The following is a 25,178-nucleotide window of genomic DNA, read 5'->3' as shown; positions in this document are numbered from 1 at the left end:
CCCCCCCACAAACCCTGAAGTTGTTCCTATATATCGTGTAGATAAAATACTTCAAATCAAAAGTCCAGTTTATTGCCATATGAATGGCACATAGTATCATTTAAGCAGCATTCACAAGAAAAACACATTAAACAGAATTTTTACAAGAAAGAACACAATTAGAACAAAAAACACAAGTCCATTTTAGTACAGTGGTCATAGTTTTGTAGTGATTAGGGTTGTGCCGGTTGGTTCAAGAACCGGATGGCTGAAGGGAAGTAGCTGTTCTTGAACCTGGTGGTGTGGGACTTCAGGCTTCTGTACCTCCTGCCCGATGGGAGCTGCGAGAAGATGGCACGGCCTGGATGGTGGGGTCTTTGACGATGGATGTTGCCGCCTTGAGGCAGCAGCACCTGTAGATACTATTGATGGTGGGGAGGGATGTGCCTGTGTTGTCTTGGGCTGTGATGTATCATAGCAGTTTGTTAATAGTTAATTAAATATATTCCAATAAGCAGAAAAATAACTGGATAAAATGGCTTGCATATTGACCCAAATGTAAAGATTAACAGAGAGAATACACCAATCTCTCAAACATATCTCTAGCTGCCAGTAAAAGGCTGCCTGAGCAGCTAATCATGACCTACATTTTTCTTGTGTTAGTGCAGTTCATTTAAGGGTCTCATTTCACATTAAGCTTATTACTAAGAACTGTCATAAAAACAGAATGTTGGAAACACCAAGCAGATCAGGCAGCACCTGTGGAAAGGGAAACAGTGTGAGATCCTTTTATCCGAACTGGGAAAGAGAAACCAAGTTGGTTTTCAGTTGGATGGGTAGAACTAAGGGAGAATCTGACAGGGTGAGGCCAAACGAGTTAATGTGGCAGTTTGAATCAGTCTGCTTCTTTATCTGTGTTGTTAATAACAGGGCTGTCGGATGTGCTTAGCAGACCAGATGATACTATTGCAAAGAGGCAAAACTGAGTCAAAGATGGAAGGCTGTCAGAAATGGCCAGTTTTGAGATAGACTGAAAGCGAGCAAGAGTGAGTTACCTAAAGTTGGAGAATTTGATATTGAAGCCTGCAATATGCCCAGATAGGAGACGAGTTGGTGTTCCTCAAGCTTGGATGGAGCCTTGTTGTAACAATGCAGGAACCCACCAACGGGTCAGTGGAATGGAGAATTCAAGTGGCAAGTAACTGGAAGTTCAAGGTCACTCCTGTGGACTGAACGCAGTTGCTGCATGAAGTGATCACCCAATCTGTTGTTGGTTTCTCTGCTGTAGAGGAGACGCATTGTGAATATCAAATACAATAGGCTGGATTGGAAGAAGTGCAAGTGAATCCCTGCTTCACCTGGTAAGGTTGGTCCATGCATGGTGGGGAGGAGGTGTTGAACGCACAGAGGTTGTATGGGAAAGTGCATTTGGGCAGGAGTAGTAGGTGAGTACAGAAGAGTGGACCCACGAGCTGTGAAAGGTGTGATTCCGTCGAAATGCTAAAAGGGGTGGAGAATGTGTGACTTGTGGTCGGATCTCATTGGAACCATTGGAAATTGGAAGGAATTGCTGAGGATTGTCCAGATGAAGAGTCTCGACCTGAAACATCATTGTCCATTTCCCTCCATTGATGTTGCCTGATCTGCTGAGTTCCTCCAGTTTTTTTGTGTGTTACTGAGGATTGTACTTGTGCTGGTGGTATTGTAGAGCCACAATTATTAGTTCTATAATTCTATAAAGAACATGGAGGACTGTCAGTTAACTTGACAGGTTTCTGTTAACTTAACAATCATCTGACCCCAGCCACACTATGCTAGTTTAAGATTTGGGAGCGAAATTCTTTTTTCACCATCAGTAAACAATAATGTCTAGTATTCTCCCTCTGTTCTGATTGGCATGAGTAATAAAATTCATGTTGTTCGGGGTTGGTACAACCTCACTATTGAACTTGAATCTACAAAATGCATGACTTTAATTTCTGGAGTGTTTTCCCTTTTTGAAGCCCATTGAATGAGATTGACCAGGACATCTCAATGCAATGTCAGACAAATGCTACCTTGATGTTAAGGGATTTGCTTTCAACACTCCTCTGGCATTCAATTCTTTGGTCCTTGTTTGGACCAAGGCTGTGAGCTCCAAAGTCAAATGGCCCCAGAAAAATTCAAACTGGACTTTGAGCAGGTTAGTAAGTGCTGTTTCATTATGTTTGATGACAGCTTCTATTATTCCAAGAGAAGACTGGACATCTGGCTGGATTGGATTTTTTGAGCTTTTTTGTGAACAGGACAGACCTGGGTAATTTCCACATTGTTGGTAAATGTCAGTATTGTAACTGCACTGGAGCAGCTTGGCTCAAGCACAGCCAGTTCTGGAGCACAGGTCTTCAGCACTACAGCTGGGATGTTCTCTGGTCCATATCCTTTGCTGTATCCAGTGCTCTTGGCTGTTTCTTCATACCATGTAGATTGAATCAAATTGGCTGGAGACTGGCTTCTGTGATAGTGGGAATATCGGGAGAGAGCTGAGATGGATCATGCACAAGGCACTTCTGGCTGAACATTGTTGTAAATGCTTCAGTTGTCAGCACTTGTGCTGGGCCCTGCCACCACTGAGGATGGGGATGTTCTTGGAGCCACCACTGCCTATTTGCTGTTTAATTGTCCATCCCCATTCGTGATTAGATATAAGACTGCAGAGTTTTGATCTGATCCATTGGTTGTGAAATCATTTAATTCTGTCTATTGCATGCTGTCTTTGCTGATGAGCGTGCATGTAGTCCTGTATTGCTGCTTCATTAGGCCGGCACCTCATCATGTTTAGGTATGCCACTCTGTACTCCTTAAACCACAGTTGATCCCCAGGCTTAACAATAATGTAGAGTGAAAGATGTGTTGAGCTAGGAGGTTGCATATTATGGTAGTGTACATTGCTGCTGCTGGTCCAGAGGGTCTCACTGATGCCCAGTTTTGAACTGCCAGATCTGTTCAAGTCTATCCCATTTAGCATGTTTGTGGAGCCACACAACATGGAGGGTCTCCTCTCTGAAAATGGGAATTTGTCTTCACAAGGACTGTGGTGGTTACTTTGTACCACCAGGCTCAAGGACAGCTTCTATCCCAATATTATAAGACTATTGAACAGTCCTCTAGTATGATAAGATGGATTCTTGACTTCTCAATCTACTCATTATGGCCTTGTACCTTATTGTCTGTCTGCACTATCTCTGTAACTGTAACACTTTATTCTGCATTCTGTTATTGTTTTCCCTTGTACTACCTCAAAGCACTGTGTAATGAATTGATCTGTATGAATGGTATGCAAGACAAATTTTTCACTGTACCTCATACATGTGACAATAATAAACCAATTTACCAATGCTATCATTTGCCACATAGAGTGCTGAGGATAAGGTTAAGTAGGTTTATCCCATGTGTTGGTTTCTTCATACCGGCCACAAACAAAGTCTGGCAGTTGTGTGCTTTAAGGCACAGACAGCTGTCTTGATGAATGACATTGAAGTCCCCACCTCCCCACTCCCAGTCCAGACTACAGTCTGTGCTCTTTCAACTTTGTTACCTCCAGTGGAGGGACACTTCATCAGCTAAAGGAGGATCTAGGTGGTAATGAGGTGAAGATTTCCTTGGCCATGTTTGATCTGTTACAATTAGACTTCATGGAGTGGGGTCAATGTTGAAGACTCCAAGGGCTACTCCTTCCTGCCTGCGTACAACTCTGCTATCACCTCTGGGGTGTCCCAGGGATTATGATGAGTCTGGCACATTGTCTGCAAACTGTGCTATTCTCAGTTTTCATAGTTGTTCTTATTAAGATTGGTTGGTATTCTTTCCCCAAGTTCCAGATTATTAACCAAATTTAAATTCCACATCTGCCATGGTGGGATTTGAACTTGGCTTCTGGATTGTTCATCCAGGTCTCTGGATAACTGATTTAGTAATTTAACCACTGTGGCACTCTGTCCTCTTGCTCGTGTCTCACAAACCAGGCAATTACTTCAGTCCTGCTTTTGGGACATTTTGAGAAAATTGGCTGTTTCCTGCATTACAAAAGGTGATAACACTGCAACCTAATGTAATAGTTTTTCAGAGGTATGGAATTCCCTACATTATTGCAAAGTCTTTCTTCAACTTTCAGGAGGGGGAAATATTATTTCCCAATTTCTCCCCCAATCCAGGAGTCTTGCAATACTCTATAGAGACCAGGAGATAGCAACTGGGACTCTTCTGTACTATAATATTTGCATTATTGTTCATTTTCACACTGCTTGGCAACTTGGGAGCTTGTATTTTTTTTATTTATTTTATCTTTGAAGGAGATTGATATTATAAATAGATTTTAAATGGTATTGTATATCCCATGAGGCAGTGAGTGTAACTGAAAGTATTACTGTGTTTTGGAGGGCATAGTGATTAGGGAGAGGAAATTAGAATCAAAGAACAGCAGATGCCAGAATCTAGAGATGAAAAACACTGACACCGGAGGAACTCAGCAGGCCAGGCAGCATCTGTGGAGACAAGCAGGCGGTCAACGTTTCGGGTCAGGACCCTTCTTCAGTACTGAAGATAGGAAAAGGGGAAGCCCGATATATAGGAGGGAAAAGCAGAGCTGTGATAGGTGGATAAATGAGGGGAGATGGGGTGATAGGTAGATGCAGGTAAGAGCTAGTGATGGGCAGTGGAGGAGGGGAGAGCAGGTCCACTGGGGAATGGGTCAAAGGTAAGGAGGAAAAAAGGGGGGGGGGTTGGTAAAAAAGAGGCTAGGAAAGGGAAGAGGTGTGGGGTGGGTTGTGCGGAAGGTATTACTTAAAGTGGGAGGATTCAATGTTCATGCTGTTAGGCTGCAAGGTTCCAAGATGGAAAATGAGGTGTTGTTCCTCCAGTTTGCGCTTGGAATTCTCCCGGCAGTGGAGGAGGCCGAGGACTGACATATCAGTGATGCAGTGGGAGGGGGGAGTTGAAGTGACTGGCAACAGGGAGATGCAGATCGCGGTTACGGATGGAGCGCAGGTGTTCTGTGAAACAGTCACCTAGTCTGCGTTTGGTCTCGATAATGTAAAGGAGGCCACACTTGGAGCACTGAATGCAGTAGATGATATCAAGTGAAGTGCAGGTAAATCAGTCTTGTGCCCACCCTACCTCTCCTTGTGTCCACCTATCACTGCTCTGCTTTTACCTCCTATATATCGGGCTTCCCCTTTTCCTATCTTCAGCCCTGAAGAAGGGTCCTGACCCAAAACGTTGACCCCCTGCTTTTTTCCACGGATGCTGCCTGGCCTACTGAGTTCCTCCAGCATCATCGTGCTTTTCATTGGGGGAGAGGAAATACTTTAATTTGAAATTTGGACCAGCATAAACAATTAAATTTGGCATCTTTTCCAAATTGGACTCATTGATCCAAGTTTTAATGTCTGGGTTGCTGTTTTGGAAACTGGTCTTAAAAAAAAAGCATTTTGTAATTAAGCCATTTGTTTAAAACTTGAGATCTGGCTCTAACACGGAGATAGATAAATATTTGAAGGATTTGAGGATTATGTGGAGAACTGGCACAGGAGATGTGGCCAGCATACATCAGCCATGATCCTATTGAGTGGCAGGAGAGGACATGGTGATTACCAGCCCTACTCCTGTTCCAATGTTCTTGTTCTTTTTGTGCCATTAAATCTGGCAGTTTTATTTTGATTGCAGTTTTGAAACATTCTTTTTCTTGGATTTGCTAATGAACACAAGGTGCCAGAAGTAGCCACTTGACTCCCCAAGCCTGCACTGCCACTCAATAAGATCATGGCTCATCTAAATATAGAATGTATTGCAGAACCTGAGTAAATTACATAACCTTCAGGATCAGGTTTGTGGAATTAAGTGGTCAATGTGAAGACAAGGAGTTGGTCAATGTGAAGTACCAGGAGTCAGTCTAGTGCGTCTTTGTTGTACACAATGCAAGTATCCCCTTTTTATTTTGGGGAAGAATAAAATTGCAGATGACACTCTAGGTGTGCTCTCATCAAGTGCCTACATAATTGCAGTGAGACATCTTTACTCCTATACTCATTTGCTGTGGTGGAACTCTGGAATAATTGCTTTGCAAGCCTGGTTTCAATATGCAAATGTGGCTTCTCCATCAGAGCTTTGCTGGGAATGTTGGCCTGGGAGAGGATGCTCACTGGTTTGTTTACCCTCCCAGTAGATTTGGAGGATTTTGTGGCAGCAGGATTGGTGGTACTTCGGTTCATTAAGGCACCTACGTGTTGTTGCTGATGCTCCTTGGTGCCAGGTTTGCGATCTTGGTCTTTTGAGCACTATTTTCCACAAGCAGGCTGCAGATATTGGAGGTGGCAATATAATTTTCTGTACATATATATTTTTTAAAAAGCCTTAACAATTTGCCCACATAGCATTAAAAGGATAGAAGGAAATTCTTTATTTTGAATCATTTTTCGCTCCAATATGTGTCTCCATTTAGGAATTTGACATTTTTTGTCGAAAATATATTCTTAGTAACTCAACAATCCATACTTGAATATTTCTATATCTAATCCGATGTATGGATCTGGTCCTGTGAGGAACAAAATACGTATCATTTACTGTGCCCTTCATATCTGTCAGTCACGTAAACAAGAATTCAATATTCCTCTGTAGAGTGAGAAGTTCTCCACAGAATTGTGCGCCACTTTCTGCCTAAGGTCAAATATGCAGGCATATAGACGGCATTTGTTACTTTAGCTTTTTCATAAGATCTGCAATTAAAACAGATGTTAATTGCAGATCTAATGAAAAAGCTAAAGTGGAACTTTTTTTATATTGCTTCCATTTCCATAACTAGTTTTCTTTTGATTCTGATTAAGGGGACTTTGAATGTTAGGTAACGACATCTTCAATTATTCCTTATGCCAGTGTTTGTGTGTGTGTGTGTGGTTGTTGAGAGAATTGTGGGTGGGAATTCTGAAATTAAATCCTTGCATTATTGTTACCAACTTTATCCACCACACTCCTCAAAGTTGGTTCATTTAATGAGTCTGTGGCATCAGATTTTTTTTGCTATGAGAGACAACACAGCAGACTCTGACAGAGTTCTTTTCTGATATTTGCACGGTGAGTGGGAATCACATTCTTCCCTCTGTCTCCAGGGGCACCAAAGCAAATAGTAGTAATTCCCCTGTCACCCAAATGACTTTAGTTTTAATGAACAAATGTTTATCATGCAAGTTGTGCGTTGCTGACTGAATGGAGCTTTACTATTTATCTTGGATTGAATTTTGCTTTTCTAATTTCTCAGCTTGAAGGTAACTTGCTCTGCGGTTCTGTGGGTTCTGAGGTGATGAGGCCAAAGTGGGACCTACAGTGTGGTACAGGTGGGGTGGGAGGTGCTTGACATAGTGGGCAAGTGGATGGATTGGGAGGTGATGTACTCATGCCACTTGTGCTGGACTTGTAGTTCCCCCAATAAAAGGGTTCTAGGGTCTCTCTATAGTTCTGAATGTTCCTGTTTGAAGCAGTCATGGACAATGGATTGCCCTGTCTGCAAGGATGTTTTTTTTAAGAAACTCTGAGAATATCCTTGAATCATTTCTTTTCGCCTGCTAATCTTGTGCCACAAAGCATGGCCCCTTGTCATTGTTATTAGAGAAATAATTGTGTCTAACAGGATTTTTACTGTTAAATTTATAACACCACTAGCTTGTATATTAAGGAAGTTACTGTGCTGCAGTCTGTAATTCAATGGTACTTGGGTTTAATGTATGTGATAAAAATAAACACACTTTTGATTTTGTTCTACACTAACCACTTAAAGTGAATGAACTTTGAAAGTATCAGTGCAAAGTTAACTGGACCTTTGAGCTTTTCTCCGTTCTGCTCTTCAATCTATGCTTGATTCTACCTTGAATTTGCTCAGCTTCTAATTACACAGTGACTGCAAAGGGTTATATTTTGATGCAATTTTTCATGAACACTTTGGTTTCCCACTGTGCTGCCTCCAAAACTGAATGGTCCTTTTATTAGTAATCCATAGCTGCAAATAAAATCTGTCATTATGAGATCATTTCTTTGTGCCCTGTGTCCTTGTGAAGTTTATTACGTTTTCATCTAGACTATATTGCTCGATCGTTCAGATGGCAGGACAAGTGGCAACTCTTTTTATTTGTGAAATTGTGTGTAATTTGCAAACCGTGACAGATTGGTGAATTTAAAGTGTAGGCTTTCTGACTCTGTCTGTGCCCCTTAGGGGATTATAAAGAGTCTGTGAGCTCATCAGATTTCTCTTGGGTTGAAGCCAGACATATTGTAACCCATGGGGATTGCAGCATCTTGAATTCTGCATGTTTTTTCTATTTGTTGACTTACTAACTTTTTTGTATAGATAAATTCTCTACAATGTTGCAACTATTTTCCTTTTGGCTATCTAAAGCTGGGATTGGGCTCAATGCGAGGAGTTTCTGCAGTGTCAATGTTTACATAACGTTCTTGATGCAGTACCTTTTCCTCATTGCCCAAAAGTATTTGCAAACAATAACTGCAGAAAATACTGGAAACGTTTTGGGTCAGGTAGGATCTGTGGAAAGTGGAATAGCCAATGTTTGTCACACTGAATGTCTTCAGCATTTTCTATTATTTCAGATTCCAGATTTATGACATTGTTTACAAATATAAAAATAAAAAGAACTTGTTTATAGAATACATAGAATGCTGGAAGCACTCAGCTGGTCAGGCAGCATTTGACAAGTACTGTCTGACCCAAGTGTTTCCAGCATTTTTGTTTCTTTCAGACTTTCAGTATATGCAGAGTTTTGATTTTTAATTACAAATGCATAGTGTTTATATTGAAAGTATTGCAATGTGACAGAAGACGAGAAGCTTCCTTCTTCCCTCCTCCCCCACAAGAAAAAGTAAATTGTTTCCATTGGATTTACAGTTTACTTTAAAAGGAGAAATTATGAAGTAAATTGCAAAAGATTTTTGAAGGCACTTAAGTCAGAAAACATTGAGAATAATTAATGCCAGACTGCAAATTAGCAAATTTTGTGGTTTGAGAAAAATATTTTATTAAAAATGCATAAACAGTTGTAGATCTGATGCATCACCCACGTTGAGTGATGAGCAACCTGTTTTGTTTTTAACCATTACCTGATTCGTTTTTGTTTCCCTGCTTGGCCTTCAGCTGTTCTCAAGTTAGAAATAACTGGCAGGAGTACATTTATCTCTAGAAACTTTTCAAAGCCCTTGATGTAGGGTTTAGTGTGAAAGTTGTGTGTGGGGAAAGTTTAAATACAGACACCATTTGAAATAGAAAGGGAGGAAGGGCGATCACTTACTAAGTATTTTAATAAAATAAAGGACAGGGTGGAAATATAAATAAAAATGAGTAACATCCTATCTGGGCTGCAGTGTCTTTGGCTGACTCAGCGCCCCAAGTGGTCCAGGCGGGAAGTGTTGTAATTGATTTGCGCTCCATCGCGCCCCAAGCGGCCGCCCGGGGAAGCGCGGCCGCCGAGCCGGTCACGTGACGGGACTCCGCCATTAAGTCTGGGACTGAGGCTCCCATTAAAGGAAGGGACTGAACACAAACCTGAGTCGCCAAGAGAGAGGCGAGTGAGCGGGGGGGGGGGGAGGGAGGGAAGGCAGAGAGGAGACAGAAGACAGAAGACAGATGCCTTCACCTCGTTCCCCTCTCTGAGAGGAGAAAGGGGAGCAAAAGAAAAGGAAGGACAACTAAATAAAACACCTCAGATTTCATGTGGAGAAAATATTTGAGGGAATTTTCTCGAGGGGAAGACTTTTATTTTTCTTGTGTATGTATTTCCTTTCGAAGTGCGTGGTAGATCTGCTTGGACGATGCAGGGATCGTGATGATGAGTTCGTCCGGCTGCTGGGTGGCGAACGGGGCGAGTTTGGAGGATTGCTACTCGAACCTCTTCTCTCTGGTGAGTGATTGAAGCGGCCGTCGCGCAGCCATTTTCAAACCACGGCCTTCACTCAGGCGTAGTGGAGGGGGGGGGGGGGGTGTCTGTGAAAATACCTGTAACCTCATTTAAAATACACATTTCTCAATGGACAAGAGGGAAAAAATACAAGCCACTCTTTTAAATTAAAAGCAACCACTTCTTTCCCCAAATACTTCCCTCCCCTCCCCCCCCTTTTTAACTTGCAGATGTCTTGAAGTGAAAATTCCTGTATATCTGACAGGGAAAAAAGTATTTCTTTTCCTACTTAGTAATTAAAATAAAACTACATTTTTAGCCCGGGTAAATATTAAACTGGTAACCGCTCTCAAATTTATAACAAAAAGCTATTTTGACTCTTCCTCCTCTTGTCATGTACTACTTTGTAATGAAGATCGCCTTTTAAACTTGTAGATGGATATCTGGTTTATACTTTTATAAAAATGCTTTAATCGTTTGTTGCCCTTTCCACTTTAACTGGGAGAAGGTATTTTAACAAACAGAACAAGAGTTGGTGAAATATCATTAAAAAAACATTAAAATTGCGGTAGGCTCCCAGGCTGTCATTTTATCTCGGGCGATTTTAAGTGTGCTTTATAAAAGGTAACTGTATAATGAAGGGCTACATATAGAATACAGTCTTTTTATGTTTATTCTTTCTCTCTCATCTCTAGTTCTCCCCCCCCCCCCCCCCACCCCCGCCACTGTCGTTGTTCACTCTGGAGGCGAATAGAGTAACTACATCGTGAAAGGGAAGTGTTTTTGAAAACCCCCAGAGAAAAGCAAAAAATAAATAGATAAGCAACCAGTTTCAAAATGAAAATTCCAATCAACCGATGAGGGAGGTTCAGGGGTTTTAAGAGTTTTAAATGTAACAAATGTTTTTTTTGGACATGTAACTTTTTTAAAAAAACTCTGGAATGGAAAGTCTTTAATTCGCAGTTAGGGAAAGTTGTCAAAGGTCACTTAAATTGTATTTCTAAATGTATTGAGTGGAAGCCGTGGTTCAGGCACCATTTTCCCTTTTGAGCAAGGCAGCAGAAGTGCATTGTGTGTGAAATTAACATTTAGGTATTTAGTTATTTTGAAAGCAGTGTTTTTGATTGCTATTGAACAAATGTGGCCATTGCATTCCTCCAAGCTGACAAAACTTGCCTGCATTGTATGTTTGCTTTCATTAACATTGAATTTGAGTAAAGGGTAGTGGAATGGAAAGTTTAGGAGTTTGTTGATCCTGTGGGAGTCTTAAATAATCTTTAACATTTTTTGAGAAGCTTTTTTGGAAACCTTAATATGGCTGCCCAGCTGTCTTCTAAAAATGATTAGTTACTCTCATTACAGTCGAACGTGTCACCATTTAGTTTTTTTAAGAAGAAAATGTGGATGAGTTGTGGAACATGGAAGATTTTTAAAAAAAAGGCTTCCCACTATTCCACATTTCAAGCTATAAATGTTGTAGGAAGTCACCAAGAAAAGTGAAATTGAGATTTAATTTTAAAATGGCTGTTTTTCTACTTTTCTATGGCTCCCCCTCCCCCAGTGATCTTGGATCCATTGAGGAACTCTTATTGCTTTGATTCCTCCTCCTTTGCTGAGATAACGTGAATAATCTGAGCTGCAGACTTCATGACTGTTGTAGTTTTTGTTGGTGTCTGGCAGGAGATACGATCAAACGGACTGAGAATATTACTATTTCCTACAGATTTGTTCTTGCCCACCCTCCTTTGCCCCACCTACCCATGAAAACGAGAGAACACGCTTCATTTTCCAAAAAAAATGTAGAAGCAGGATTTAAGAATACCGACACTCGAACTTGTGATCCTTCTGGTTAGATGTAGGAACTTTTCTTTAATTTTTAAAAAAAATATTGGTTTGCAGCAAGATCCTGAGAAACTCTTTGAATATTGAAGATCCATTCTTCGTGAAAAGTTCACTTTCCCAATTGCCATATGTTTTAAGAGTAATAATGTTACTTGTTCTAGAGTAGATATCTAGAACAGGTTTAACCTGATTTATGTTTATGTATTGATTTTTTTCAAGGCAAAAATGCAGATTTATTTTTTTCCTGATGGCATTTGTGGTACGGACTCTGGGCTGAATGATTTCCATCTGCAGTGTTCAGATCTATGACTTTTGCTAGAGTTGACTCCATGAATGATGCTTGGTTTGTGGTAATTTTCCAGAGTTGCCATTCTTCTACATGTCACCAGAATACTAGTATTTAATTCATCTCCTGGGTCATAAGTCATAGAGCCTAACCCCATCTTCATTTAACAGAAGGCAATCAAGAGCGTGCTATGATTCTTCCCTACTGCCTCCTGTTCCCATGCTCCTCAAAGTCCATTTTTTTTCGCTGCCCAATTTTTAGCTGTGTCTTTCCCAGTATGATTGTATCAACATGTTCTGATCTGTAATGCTTAGCATTACATTGAGGCCAAGACTTTGACTAAAGTTCTTAAAAGAAACAACATCTTAGGGGCAGTGTTAAGTATTTGTTCTCCATTCTATCAGGCTATTCTGTTTTGCTGTCTTAATTTTTCCACAATTGACCTATTCCAGTAATGGCACTTTGGTTTCATTCCATAATTTCAATGAAGGACATCATCGTGCTTCACAATTGTTGTGCTGTTTTGATATAACCAATACTCTCTCCCTAATAGGGGCATTTAGGAGGAGCAGAGCTGTTTTTGAATAAATCCATGTACATAGACATTCTGACCAGCAAATCTGATCTTGCTATAGGTCTATTCTGTGAAGTCACTAATGAAATATCCTGCAAAGGCTTGATTATAAAGTATTGTTTTCAGGCTGGGGAGCTGAGTTCAAGCCTCAAGTCCAGGAAGCCTGGCTTCTAATTGAGTCTATAGCCAGCCAATAATTTGGGTTCCTGTGGTTGGCAGCTCTCTATTGATGCTGAGATTATAAACTGCTCTTTTTCTAAATTTTGGGGAGCCATTTTTTTTTGAATCTGAGTTTGCTGCCCAGTGGTGATCTCATCAGATCAGCTTAAGAAAGATAATATCTAACCAGAGCAGGTACTGTTCTGGCTGAAAAAGGAAACCTAAAGATATTCCTTCTCCTCCTCTTCCCCCCCAAATACAGTAAATACTGAGTCGTGTAGAATTTGGAAGGAACCTAACCTGTCTTATTCCTCAGACAAGTTTCTGATCTCGGGTTGACTATGCATAATTTTTCCTCCAAGCTGACGTAGTCATTTTGTCCTGTCTGTACTAGGATGTTGCGTGTGAATATAGTCTCTCTTGTTTCAAGTTACCTGATTCTGTTTTTTAATATGGTGCAGTTTCTTGCATCTTGCATCTCAAAGTACTTGTACTAAATTCCCACTTCCAGTGCTCTGCCATACCTTTTTTGAATGTGATGATACTTGTTGGGGCTTGTGTATGTAGTTTCTCCAGCACGTTCAATTACAGACTTGGGCACTGAATATTCATAAGCTGTTTGATACTGGAAACTTTACAGTTCCATTTTTTTGCTAGCCTCGTCAATGTGCACTTTCCATAGTGATTGTGAGTTAATATTGTGTAATAGGAACCCTACTTTCTTTATTTGGAGACATTGAGATCCCTTATAATATCTTGATTGCTTGAGATTAACTCATTTGGCAGTGTAGTCTGTTTTGTAGACAGATCCTAATGAATGACTAGCGGATTAGCTTGTGGTGTTGTTACTTGAAGTTGTATTGTTAACACTAGAGCCCTCTTCCTTCTGCTCAGAGTGCAGTGGGATATTTTCCATCCATCCAGTTACACTGGGCCTCTGTTTAATTTCTTACATGAAAGATGGTTCCTCCCACAATGCAGTACTTGATCAGCACTGCTTTGAGGGTTAGCTGAGATTGTTTGTTTCTGGAGTGGGTCAGGAGTCTCTGATTTTGAATGTGTGACCAACTCGTAGGCTTGTGCCTAAAAGTTGGTGTTTATTTTTGTTGTATTTGTACAGGTGAAGTGCTTAGAAGCGAATGAATCTTATCTAGCTCTGCTGTAATACAAGGTCAGCATACAATACACTGTCATAATAGCTATTGGTTGGATCTACCTATGAGGACCACTTGTACTGCTTAATGTGGCAGAGTACCATTGAAATCCATAATTCCGTGGTATCGTGTGTGGAGGAATAGTTTGTCTTATTGTATGCAGAATAGCTGAGGTGAGAACTTGCTAGAATTTGGAATAAATGGCTTTACTTGAGCACCAGAAAGGAGAAAATTACATGGATGGGTTTTTGTACTTTCATTTCTCTTCCATGCTTTTTACTTTCCCAAGATTTAAAACGTAAATAATCTGGTGTTCTGTACTTCCTGCAGGACTAGCTGACTATTTAAACAGAAGATGGGATTCTTTATGCAGGAATAAAGTGCTTTCTTTGGAGGTGATACTAGTTTTGGGGTTTTTGCACCTGTTTGTCCTTTGTCCCCAGTTGCACTGAAACACATCCAAATGAGCCATGCCTTGTGGGGAGTAAAAGCTGCAAATTATAATAATTACTTCCCTCACCATTTTGGAAGTTTTTGAACAGTTATTTTTGACATAATGATGTGTGGATTGATGGGGTTGCATGGGAAGGAAGAAATACTATATACTAAAATCTTCTTTTGTGAACTTATTTTTATTCCACAATTAAGTTGCTCTTTTGCTGTAATTAAACTGTCTTAGCCTGCTATCATTACTTAGTACCTTTAACTTTGGGGGGGGGGGAAATGCCCCAAAACTCTGCGCAGAAGCACAAGACGAAATGGCTGAGCTACGTGATTTTTGATGGGATGGTAGGATAGATAGATTAGTTATTTTAAAGATGGTTTGAGGAAAGATGGTTTAATTAATGTGAAGTTTTTATTTATACTGTTCAACTACTGTTTGAAGTTGAATGTGTTTTTGTAAAGGTTATGTTCCTAGAAAGGCAATGTGCTGTGGTTCGCTGTTGTCTCTCATTTCGGTAAGTGACATGAAGCATGAGGTGTTGTAGTTGCTTTTTAAAGTTAGTTGACTAATTATTAGAAAAATGTAATATGCTGAAATACCATTATAGTAATTCCTAAAATTAATACAGCAACATTAATTCAGTATTATATCTAAATTCAGTAGATGTTCGTATTCTTAAGTCGGATAATTAAATTTTAAAATTTTAAGTGCTTTGCATTTTCAAAAAGATTTTCCTGTATTTATTCTGATTCTGTTCCCAAAGGAACGAGATCTGTATTGCCTTCTGAGAATATTACTTTCAATAAATTGACTCTTAGGAAATGTGTGGGGCATGGTATAATTGCGCTTTTTGTTTTCCCATCAAGTATGGTGTTGATTAGATGAAGGCTAAGAGCAGGAAACTGAAGAACTGCAGACATTAGCTAGCCTTGCCACTCTGCTGGGTAGAGCATTCTAGGAGCACGTGATAATTTTTTTAAATCCAAATTTTAAGTCTGTGTGAAATGGTATTTCAGGAACAGTTAGGAGAGCAGCTGCTATTATGCTGAGATGGGCACAGTCATTGACTTAGTTCTGTGCCTGTATATGGCTTTTCTTGGGACTTGCTGAAACCAGACTGGTGATGAGTGCGGTTGAAAGTACTGTAAGATCATTGAGGATCAAAACAAAAAATTCCACCTTTTATATCTAGATTAATTAAAGAAATATTGATGGAGAGGATTTCTGCTCCAGCAGTTTGTTTTTGGTCTGAAGTAAGAGTTCATTTTCATTTTGAGTAAGTTTTGTATAAGACATCATGGCAGTCTTGCTTAAAGCATGATGTGCCAGCAGGTCGGCAAGCTTTTTGGGAAGGAATCCAAGCATGTGGAAAATATTGTATCTCTACTTCCCTATGCTTTTCAGCTAAACTGCAGCAATTGATTCTAGAGTTGTACAGCGTGGAAACGGGCCCTTTAGCCAACTGAATCCAAGCTGCTGTTGTACCACTGTGTTCATGCTGTTGTTGTTCCTATCTATGTTAATTCCATTTGCCCACATTTAGGTCTGTAGCCTTCTCTGCCTTGGCAATTCAAATACATGTCTAGATGCTGCTTAAATGTCACAAGTGTCTGCCTTCACCACCTCTTCGGGCAGTGCATTCCAGACTCCAACCCTCAGTGTAGAAGAAAAGTTCCCCTCCAAGCCTCCTACCTCTGACCTTTAAACCTATGCCCTCTTGTATTAGACACCTCCACCTGGTGAAAAAGTTTTATTATCTACCCTGTCTATCACCCTCAATTTTGTATCTCTATCAGGCCATCTCTTGGCCACCTCCGCTCCAATTTCTGTAGCTTTTATGGTGACTTTTGTTTTGTGACATTTTGGACCGTAACACATTTTCTTTGAGTAACTGCTTGCCTGGGTTATTGTCTGTATGCAGTAGTTACAATAGTGTATTTTCAGTTGGACTAGGGAACTGAGAGTTGAGTAATGCCTTGTATTTTAATTTGTTGGGTTCCCATTGCTTTAAATCTATATTAGAGTATTTAAAATGATGTTTTGAACGGTCTCTAAATTTTTGCTTTTCATGCAACAGTGAAGGGAGTAGATATGTTGGAGTGGCAGCTGGTGGGGGTGGGACCTGGAAGAGGAGAGCATCTACTGTGAATTTGCTTTACAATGAGATTTTGATGTTTATAGTCTAGGCTGTTTTGGTGTGAAATAATTCTACAAGATAAAAAATTAGCTTGATTATCTTACAAAATGATGAATGTTTAGACTTGAATTGTGGAGCAGATGTGCCTGAGGAATGCTGTCCACGGCTATACCAGAACCCTGATTGAAATGAATGAAGCAAATGGGGGAAGAAAAATTAGTTTTCCTCAATTTCAAAAGCATTTCCAGAATGTGTGCGTAGATAATTATTGCCAGTTGGTCACTCTTTAACTTTGTGTTTGGTGGCTACTTCACAGATTTACTACACTAACTTCTACTCTGACTACAACTAAAGTTTGAACATTCAATATGGTTTTATTTTGATTAGTTTTGTCTCTTTGCTAGCAATCTGGACTTTGAGTCAGGAGGTATTCCTGAGGCATGCATTTTGAAGAAATATTGCAATGCTGGAAGTGGTAAGTTTGGGTGAAATAGTAAATTGGTGTCCCATCTATCCTCTTGAGTAAAATATTTGTATCATTTGAAGAGCAGAAAAATGTGAACAGTTTGGTTTTTAATTATGTAGTGAATGTATCCCTCCATCACCATTGCTATAAGATTCACTTCATTGCATTGCTACTTTGGTACTTTATGCCAGTTGACTGTTTCCCTGCTTCACCATGATGATTACACTTGAGCAAATTAAGTATTTTTGAAGTGCATTGGGACATTGTGGGGGGGGGGGGAAAGTAGATAAATATAATCTTTGTTTTGGATTGGCTTGATGCTTTTTAAATCTGCCTAGAGGTTTTGGCATGGCCACTCAATTTAGGTACAAAATTTTATGTAGGAGATTGTCTGCTTTTTGGTCAGTAGTCATGTTTAATCAGTAGGATTAGTACATGGGTGAGACAGATAAGTGACAATGTATTTATCACACTGCCTGCAACTGAGTTGCATGAACATAATCCAGTAAGTGGAGCAATTTATTTTAAAAATACTCCACCCACCACAGATCATCTATCCATTGATCCCTTCCAGGAGTATTTTGTTTTTAAGCACTAAGTTTTCAAAAAAAAACATTTGGTCTACATTCATAAATCTGAAAAGTGATCTGCCCATAAAATACAGAAAAACATACCAGTAGCTAGATTCTGAGTAAACAGCCTTCAGACAGGAACTTGTAACTAAAATACTGTAGTCTTTAATGTGTTGACTCGCAATACAAAACATTTTGAAAACAGGAAGTTACTTTTAAACTTTATCTGAAGCTTTGTTTAGAGGCAAGTGTACATAATTTTCTTTATATAGTTCTGGATTTTGACCAGAGTGTAAAATCATTCATAATATAGTCTGGCGCAGCACCCTGTGGTTGAACATCAGCCCAGCATTCCAGTTTAGTCGTACACAGACATAGAGTTCTCTGCAGTGCTTTTTTGGCTGTACAATACATTCCAAAGCAGTTAGAGAAGTTAGTATTAAATCTGCTGTTTACTTGCCACAAATATCTGTTGTAATAGTATTACAGAATAATCTGGATTTTCAGTTTTTAAAAAGTTCAGAAATGAGCTTGAGCAAGATATTACAAATGTTGGAAACTTGAAAAAACACAAGTGCTTAGCCAGTCAAGTGGTATTAGAAATATGAAATAAAATTAAAAACTGAAAATGTAGGTCTGTAAGTTTTGATAGAAGGCCATAGACGTGAAATGTTAGTGTTTCTCTTTCAGCATAAGTTGCCTTCCAGGATTTTTTTTAACTATAGAAGCAAAATCCTTGGAATACATGGGATAAATTGTGTATGTTTTTTCACTTTCAACCCAAATGCAATATTAACTCTTGGAATTGCACTTCAGAACTACTATTTTCTTGAGCTTCATTTTTCTGTGAAATATATTTTCATTTGCATGTTGCTTAGACTGTCAAGGACTTTGGAGATATGTTAGAAAAGTCTTTTATAAAATAGTATAAAATTTGGGGTTGCAAGGAGTTCTGCTTTGTACTTTATGTTAATAGAAAGTTATTTTTTAAAATGGGGAATGTGGAGGAATATAGGGCAGTGATAAAGTGCATTGCATGTTTGTTTGTAATGTTAATAATTGGAACAGTTATGCATGAAGAGGCTCGGGCCATAACTTTTTAATGTCTTGTTAATGTAGCTTCTAATTGGGTGTTTAATGTGTGACTAAAGCAGTCACTTTCGTGGAGCTTTAAAAGTGCCTGCATGATTTGACAATTGTTTAAAAATGGATTCTGTATTCAATAGATACAAGGAATTGCTTGCTTGGAAGTATATACATTTATTAAGCATAAGTTGTGTTGAAATATATTCACTAGTAATACAATATTGCCATTGATTCACTGTTGAGTCAACTGGTTTCAGTTGAGTCAATTGGTTCTGACTTTTGGAGTCTTGAATAGTTCAATTCCTAGCTCATGGAGCAAGGAGCAAATTATACTTTTTGAAGGCATTTTTCTGTGCATCGAACTTAGTACAGTGCTTTTATTAAATTTGCATAGCTGAATTACTTGAACCTGTATGTTCATGACCTTTTGAATAAATAAGAAACAAAATGCATAAGCCATTTGGCACCTCCACACTCATTTAGAGTTATGGCTAATCTCTTATCTCCAGTGCCGCTTTCCTGTACTAATGTCTCAACCTTGATTCCCTTTTATCTCTTTTTTTGGAAGAAAAAACATCTATCTGTCTTGAACATACTTAATGATTAACCTCCTTAGCCGCCTTGCATAGTGAATTTCAAAGATTCATTGCCTCTGGGGGAAGAAATTTCTTCTCATATCGTCTAAATGGCTCACCCCTTATTTTGAGACTGATTTTTGGTTCTAAATGCTCCAGCCAAGAAAAGGTGTCATAAGAATTTTCTACATCTCAATGAGTTTGCCTCTCATTCTGAAACTTGAATACAGGACTAGTGTGCTTGATCTCTCCTAATAAGACAAAGCCACTGTAACCACAAAAGGGTCTGGTGAACCTTCCCTGCACTCCCCCTATCACAACCATATCTTTCCTTGGGTATGGAGACCAGACCTGTACATAATATTCCAGATGTGATCTTGCCAGAACCCCATATAATTGGAGCAAGATGTCTCTACTATTTTACTCCATTTCTCTTGCAATAATGGCCAACACACTGTCTGCCTTTTTTTCCAACTACTGGTTCAACCTGCATATTAACTTTGATTTGTGTACAAGGACATTTAGATCCCTCTGAACACCAGTGCCTTTTAATCTCTTGCCATTTACAAAAAAAATACTGCACTTTAACCAAAGTGGATATCTTGGCTCCTTTCCCTCATTGTATTCCATCTGCCATGTCCTTTTGCTCATACACTTAGCTAGTCTGTATTCACCTAAAGCCCTTCTGCATCCTCATACAGCCCATACTGCCATGTAGCTTTATCATAAGCAAACTTGGATACATTACACCATGATTCCTTCTTCCAAGTCATTAATAAAGATTGTGAACAGTTGGTCCCAGAACCAATCCCTGTGGCACCCCGTTGTGACTGCCTCCCAGCCCAAAAATGACTTTTTATTGTCCTCTGTCTACATCAGTATATTACTCTAAATACTTAAAACTATGGGTTTTAATTTTGTTTGATAATCTCTTGTATATCAGTCCAAATTCAATACATCAGCTGGTTTACAAGTTGCACCTCAAAATTGCAATGGATTTGTCAAATGTGATTTTTTTTTTCCTCTTTTCATAAATCCATGTTGACTCTGCCCAATCCTATCATTTTCTAAGTGCTCTGTTACCACTTCCTTAATAGTAGTGGTAAAACTACCAGAACCTACTGATGTCAAGTGTGTTGATCTGTAGTTCCTGGTTTTCTCTCTACTTCATTTAAGTTGTAGGTTTACATTTCCTATCTTTAAATCCATGGGAACTGTTCCATAATTTATGGAGTTTTGGAAGATGACCACCAATGCATCTACTATTTCCATAACTGCCACCTTTAAAACTCTTGGATGTAGGGCATCAGGTTTTTGGGGTTTATTGACTTTCAATTGCATTAGTGGGCAGGCACGGTCGTGTACCAGTTAGCGTAATGCTTTACAGTGCCAGTGACCCAGGTTCAATACTGGCCACTGTCTGTAAGGAGTGTGTACATTCTCCCTGTGTCTGTGTGGGTTTCCTCTGGGTGCTCCGGTTCCGTCCCACATTCCAAAGATGTATGGGTTAGGAAGTTGTGGGCATGCTATGTTGGCGCCGGAAGTGTGGTGACACTTGTGGGCTGCCCCCAGAACACTCTACACAAAAGACGTATTTCACTGTGTTTCGATGTACATGTGACTAATAAAAAATCTTATCTTAATTTTACCATTTTCTAAAGCTTATTTCTTTGAGCTTATTCTACGATGTAGTACTTTACAATCTCTGCGTCTTCTGTGGTTTAATTTTTCCACTCTGTCTATAAGGGAGACATATACATAATGTTTTTTACTTATCTGAATCTGTTACAATCTGTTTCTCACTAACCCCTCATTCTGCTTTCCCCTATCAATACCTTGATCCTCCTTTGAATTTTGACATTTTCCCAATCCACAAGCTTTCTGCTTTTATTGGCAATGTTACAAGCCCTTTCCTATGGTCTAATACTGTCTTTAACTCTGTGACTGAACCACTTTTCCTGTTGTGTTTTCCTTAAATGGCAGTATATCTTGTATACTATATAGTAATTCAATTGTTAGACTTTGCTTACTGTTATTCTTAATGTAGATTTGCAGTCTACCATAGCTAACATGTGCCTCATAACATCTTAGTTTGTTTTAGTCAGATTTGAGACCCTGGTGTTGTATTATTAAATTTTTCAACAGTTGCAAGTATTGACTAGTCTTTCATTTCACTTTACCCATTTAAATTATTCTGCTTTATAGTTCCACTGGAGCTGGAGGTTCTCCAGTACCCTGTGGAGAAGGCATTCTTCAGTAAAGTATTAAATAATGGTTGCTGTTTAACCATTGAATCGTGGGGAAGGTGGGTGTAACATGTCTGCTGTTGTTGCATAGTTTTGACTTTTTTGATATGTCAATTTATTGTCGTGCAGGAGCCCAGACCACATTTCATGTTGATTATGTGCAGTAGTGAACAGGAATTTGGTTACAATTCCATGTTGAACTTTATCATGTTCATTGTATGCTTTTCACATTGAAGCTATTTTAGTTGAGTACAGTATTGTCCTGGATCACTAACTGTTCTCATGGCTGATAAATTCATCAGAGAATGCAGTTGAGTGTAGAAAAATTACAAATGTTTTTTCTGGTCTTGAGCTGGTAAGGTAGTTGAGAACTACTGAAGCATAGGTTCTTCGACTAGAAATTTGGGCCAAATTCCTGTTGTTCTAGCTGAAAATCAAATGACCTGACATTTTAAAATTGCCTTTGCACTGGATTATACTTGTTTCCATTATAGCACAAATGACTCTGGGTACTCGATTAATATTGGGGTAATATTTTTGTTTCTCTCTAGGCTGACCTGCCTGGGATTAAATGGCGCCGTTATTCGTGGCAAGGTCCTGTTGGGACACCACTTATCATCCCGGTGGCTGAAGATGATGCTATTCTTTGCAGTTTTAGCCGTTGCTTGAAGGCTAATGTACTTTGTGTCTGGCGAAGGGATATGACACCAGGCCATAGAGAGCTTTGGATTTTCTGGTGGGGAGAAGTTCCAAATTTTGCCGATCTCATTCATCATGAACTCAAAGGTGAGAATAAAAATGGAGCTAATGTTGACTTTTAAATATAATTTTTATAATCTGATGCCTTGATCAAGTTTGGTAATACTCCTGGGGCATATAACACTTATTGCTACTTGGATGAGGTCCACACTACACCCAGCAAATGATTGGATAAGGTATGGAGGTAGGGAGTAACTGGTAAACTGGTGGTAAAGCAGAAATGAAAAACAGTTCACTGTCAATTTTGCTTTAAATTACTGAAGTCCATTATCAACATTTTTCCCAATATAAGAAACAATTGGCTGTGTAGGAACAATTGGTGAATGTAACAGGATAAATGTAAATTTATACTTTTTCTAACTCCTTGGCTCCAGTTTGTTTCACATTGTCTTAAAAGACTCTAAGGTTGCAAAGTAATGTGGCCTAGTCCACCAATGGCCTCTTATCTTTAAAATTATTGCACTGCCACAGCCTTGTTTTCCATTCTGTAACTTTCTGCAACTCTTCATTCCACTGACTTTGTTCTCCAGTCTCTCCTTAACTGAAATACTCCAATTAGGGAACACTGTGGTGAATCTCATCTGCACCCTCCAGTGTAATCATGTCTTTTCTATGGTGTGCAACCTGAACTACACACATTGCATCCGGTGTGGCCTAACCAATGTTTTATGAAACTGTAACATGAGATCCCAGCTCTTGTATTCTATACCATGGCCAGTGAAGGCAAGCATCCCATATATAACCTTATCCACCTGTGCTGCTACTATTTTTTCCAGGGATCTATGGACTTTTCAATTGATTTAACTAAATAAATGTTAGTAAATGGCTGACTTGTAGTTGATTTGCAGAGAGCTAGAAATCTGGTAGGTCATAATTGATAACTGTGAGCTTTGAAATTAATAAGGTAGTTATTATTTGGTTTTCTTATAGCTAATGTTCCCACATTTGCTGAACTTGAATATTTGTTGGATGCTAATTTTAATTCTAAAGTTGGAGCCCTTTCTGAGGCTTTGAGGAGTTTGAAAAGTGGCCCTGAGCTTTCTATGCTGAAGTGCAGTGATATTGTACATGGATATTTCCTTGTCTTTTAATCAGTTGGCAAGGCCAGCTTTTATTGCCCATCTCTAATTGTCCTTAAAGTGGTGGTGAATTGCTATTTTGAGCCACTCCTATCCTTCTGGTAAAGGTGCTTCCACTGTGCTGTTAGGTAGGGAGTTCCAGCATTTGGACCCAGTGATTAATGTAGAATTGGTGATATCTTTCCAAATCGGGGTGATGTATTTGAGAACTTGCTTGTTCTTGGTGGTAGAGGTCAGGTTTGGGAGGTGCTTGTGGAGCAGCCAGGGCAAGTAACTGCAGTGAGTTTGGTAGATCGGTAAATGAACCAGTCCATGCCTGCATGCAGCAAGACCTAGACAACATTCAGACATTCACTGATAAGTGGCAAGTAATATCAGCACTACAGATGCTAGATAATGACCAACAGGAGAGTCTCCCTACCCTTTAACATTCAAAGGCATGAATGCAGCTCCAACAATAGTCAACATTTTCCGACGTAAAGCGACCTGTTTGATTGACATCCCATCAACACACACAAAAGGTCTCATTCCATCTGCCTGTACATAGCTGCTGCATTTTCTCATCAATGGTGACTCCTAGGATGTTGGAATCTGTGTGATGGAAATGCCTTTGAATATCAAGAGTAAGTGATTAGACTCTCTCATTGTTGGTCATTATCTGGTACTTTCATGACTTGGGTGAGTATAATGCATTTTGTAGATGATACTAGTTGTGCAGTCCTCTGGTATTGAGGATGACTTCCATTCTTTTTTCTCTTTGAGATAACTGAGGCCTTCCATGGATGAGGAGGGCATGTTCAGACAGGGCACTGTGCTTCTCGTGGACTTCAAATTCTCTGAGCCATCTTGAATGCTCCTTCACTTTAAGCAGTCATGGCCTAGGGATGGAAGGGACCCCCCCACCTCCCCCCACGCGGGCCTTGTGTACTTGTTCTGAGGGTAAACTTTTCCCATGATGTCTTAGAATAGTATCAGTTTCAGAGTATGTTACTGGGCATGTAATTAGGACTTTAATGCAGGGGATGCTGGTCTGGGAGAGGTAGCAACATTTGTTTGCTTATCCTTTTTGGTGAATTTTGTGGAGACCACCTTTGGTATCTTAAGTGCCTTGAGATGGCCGGTGTTCATGTCTCAGAAGGGTAGAGGAAGACAGGAACTGTTGTGGCCCTGTAGACCATTAGTTTAGTGACAAGACTGATGTTGATCTTCAACATTCTTCAGTTGACCAAAGTATGTGCTGTAGCATTGAATTTAATAATTGTTTGCCTTTGCCGAGTGTTACCTTCCCAAGATATGGGAGATGGGGGGGTTTTCCTTAATTTTTTTTAAGGCATTATTGTGCATCAGGGGTAATTTGGTTAAACTCCAGGCCCATTACATTGCAGTGAGAGTGGTAAAACAAATGAATTTTTAAGGTGGATGTGGTGTACTTTTGGACTAGACCAATCTAAGCAAGTGGAGAGTATTACATTGTGTTCCTGATGTGTATATGGTAGAAGGGCTTCTGGGAGTCAGGTGGTGAGTCATCTGGTAGGGTATACAGGCTCTGAACTGCTAGTTGATTCCCATGATGATGGGAGACTTGATGGAAATTGAATATCATGGGCAGGCCACAGTGCTTGTTTAAGGTTAGTAACCAAACCCAGTTTTCAATTTTATTGAATCTAAATATAGTTTCTTATGAAAAACAGAAGAAAATCTGGGTTTGTGTAGGGGAAGGTGGAATTTGTAGGAAATCTGCACCACATAAGTTAACGTCAATGTGGAGAAATTGCTGTTGAAGGGCAAATGTCCAGAATGTCATGAATCTTGCAATATGTTTTTAAGGAAATGCATTTACTGCTTTTTGGGTTTTTCCTTGTGTTCATTACTATATAGGGTATACAT

General features: G+C 39.5%; 1 protein-coding gene across 1 annotated transcript in view; it reads left to right on the top strand.

The window, feature by feature from the left end:
* The first annotated feature begins 9,596 nt into the window (after positions 1-9,596).
* The window catches only part of med13a (mediator complex subunit 13a), a 123,104-nt gene continuing 107,522 nt past the window's right edge, over positions 9,597-25,178 (top strand). Inside the window, 2 exon segments of the mRNA XM_052035939.1 lie at positions 9,597-9,914; positions 22,005-22,239. Of these exon segments, the coding sequence (XP_051891899.1) occupies positions 9,840-9,914; positions 22,005-22,239 (310 nt within the window). The 5' untranslated portion in view covers positions 9,597-9,839.

Source organism: Pristis pectinata, chromosome 21 (assembly GCF_009764475.1).
Source record: "Pristis pectinata isolate sPriPec2 chromosome 21, sPriPec2.1.pri, whole genome shotgun sequence".
NCBI classification, from domain to species: Eukaryota; Metazoa; Chordata; class Chondrichthyes; order Rhinopristiformes; family Pristidae; genus Pristis; species Pristis pectinata.
This window is presented reverse-complemented; position numbering and strand designations above follow the sequence as displayed.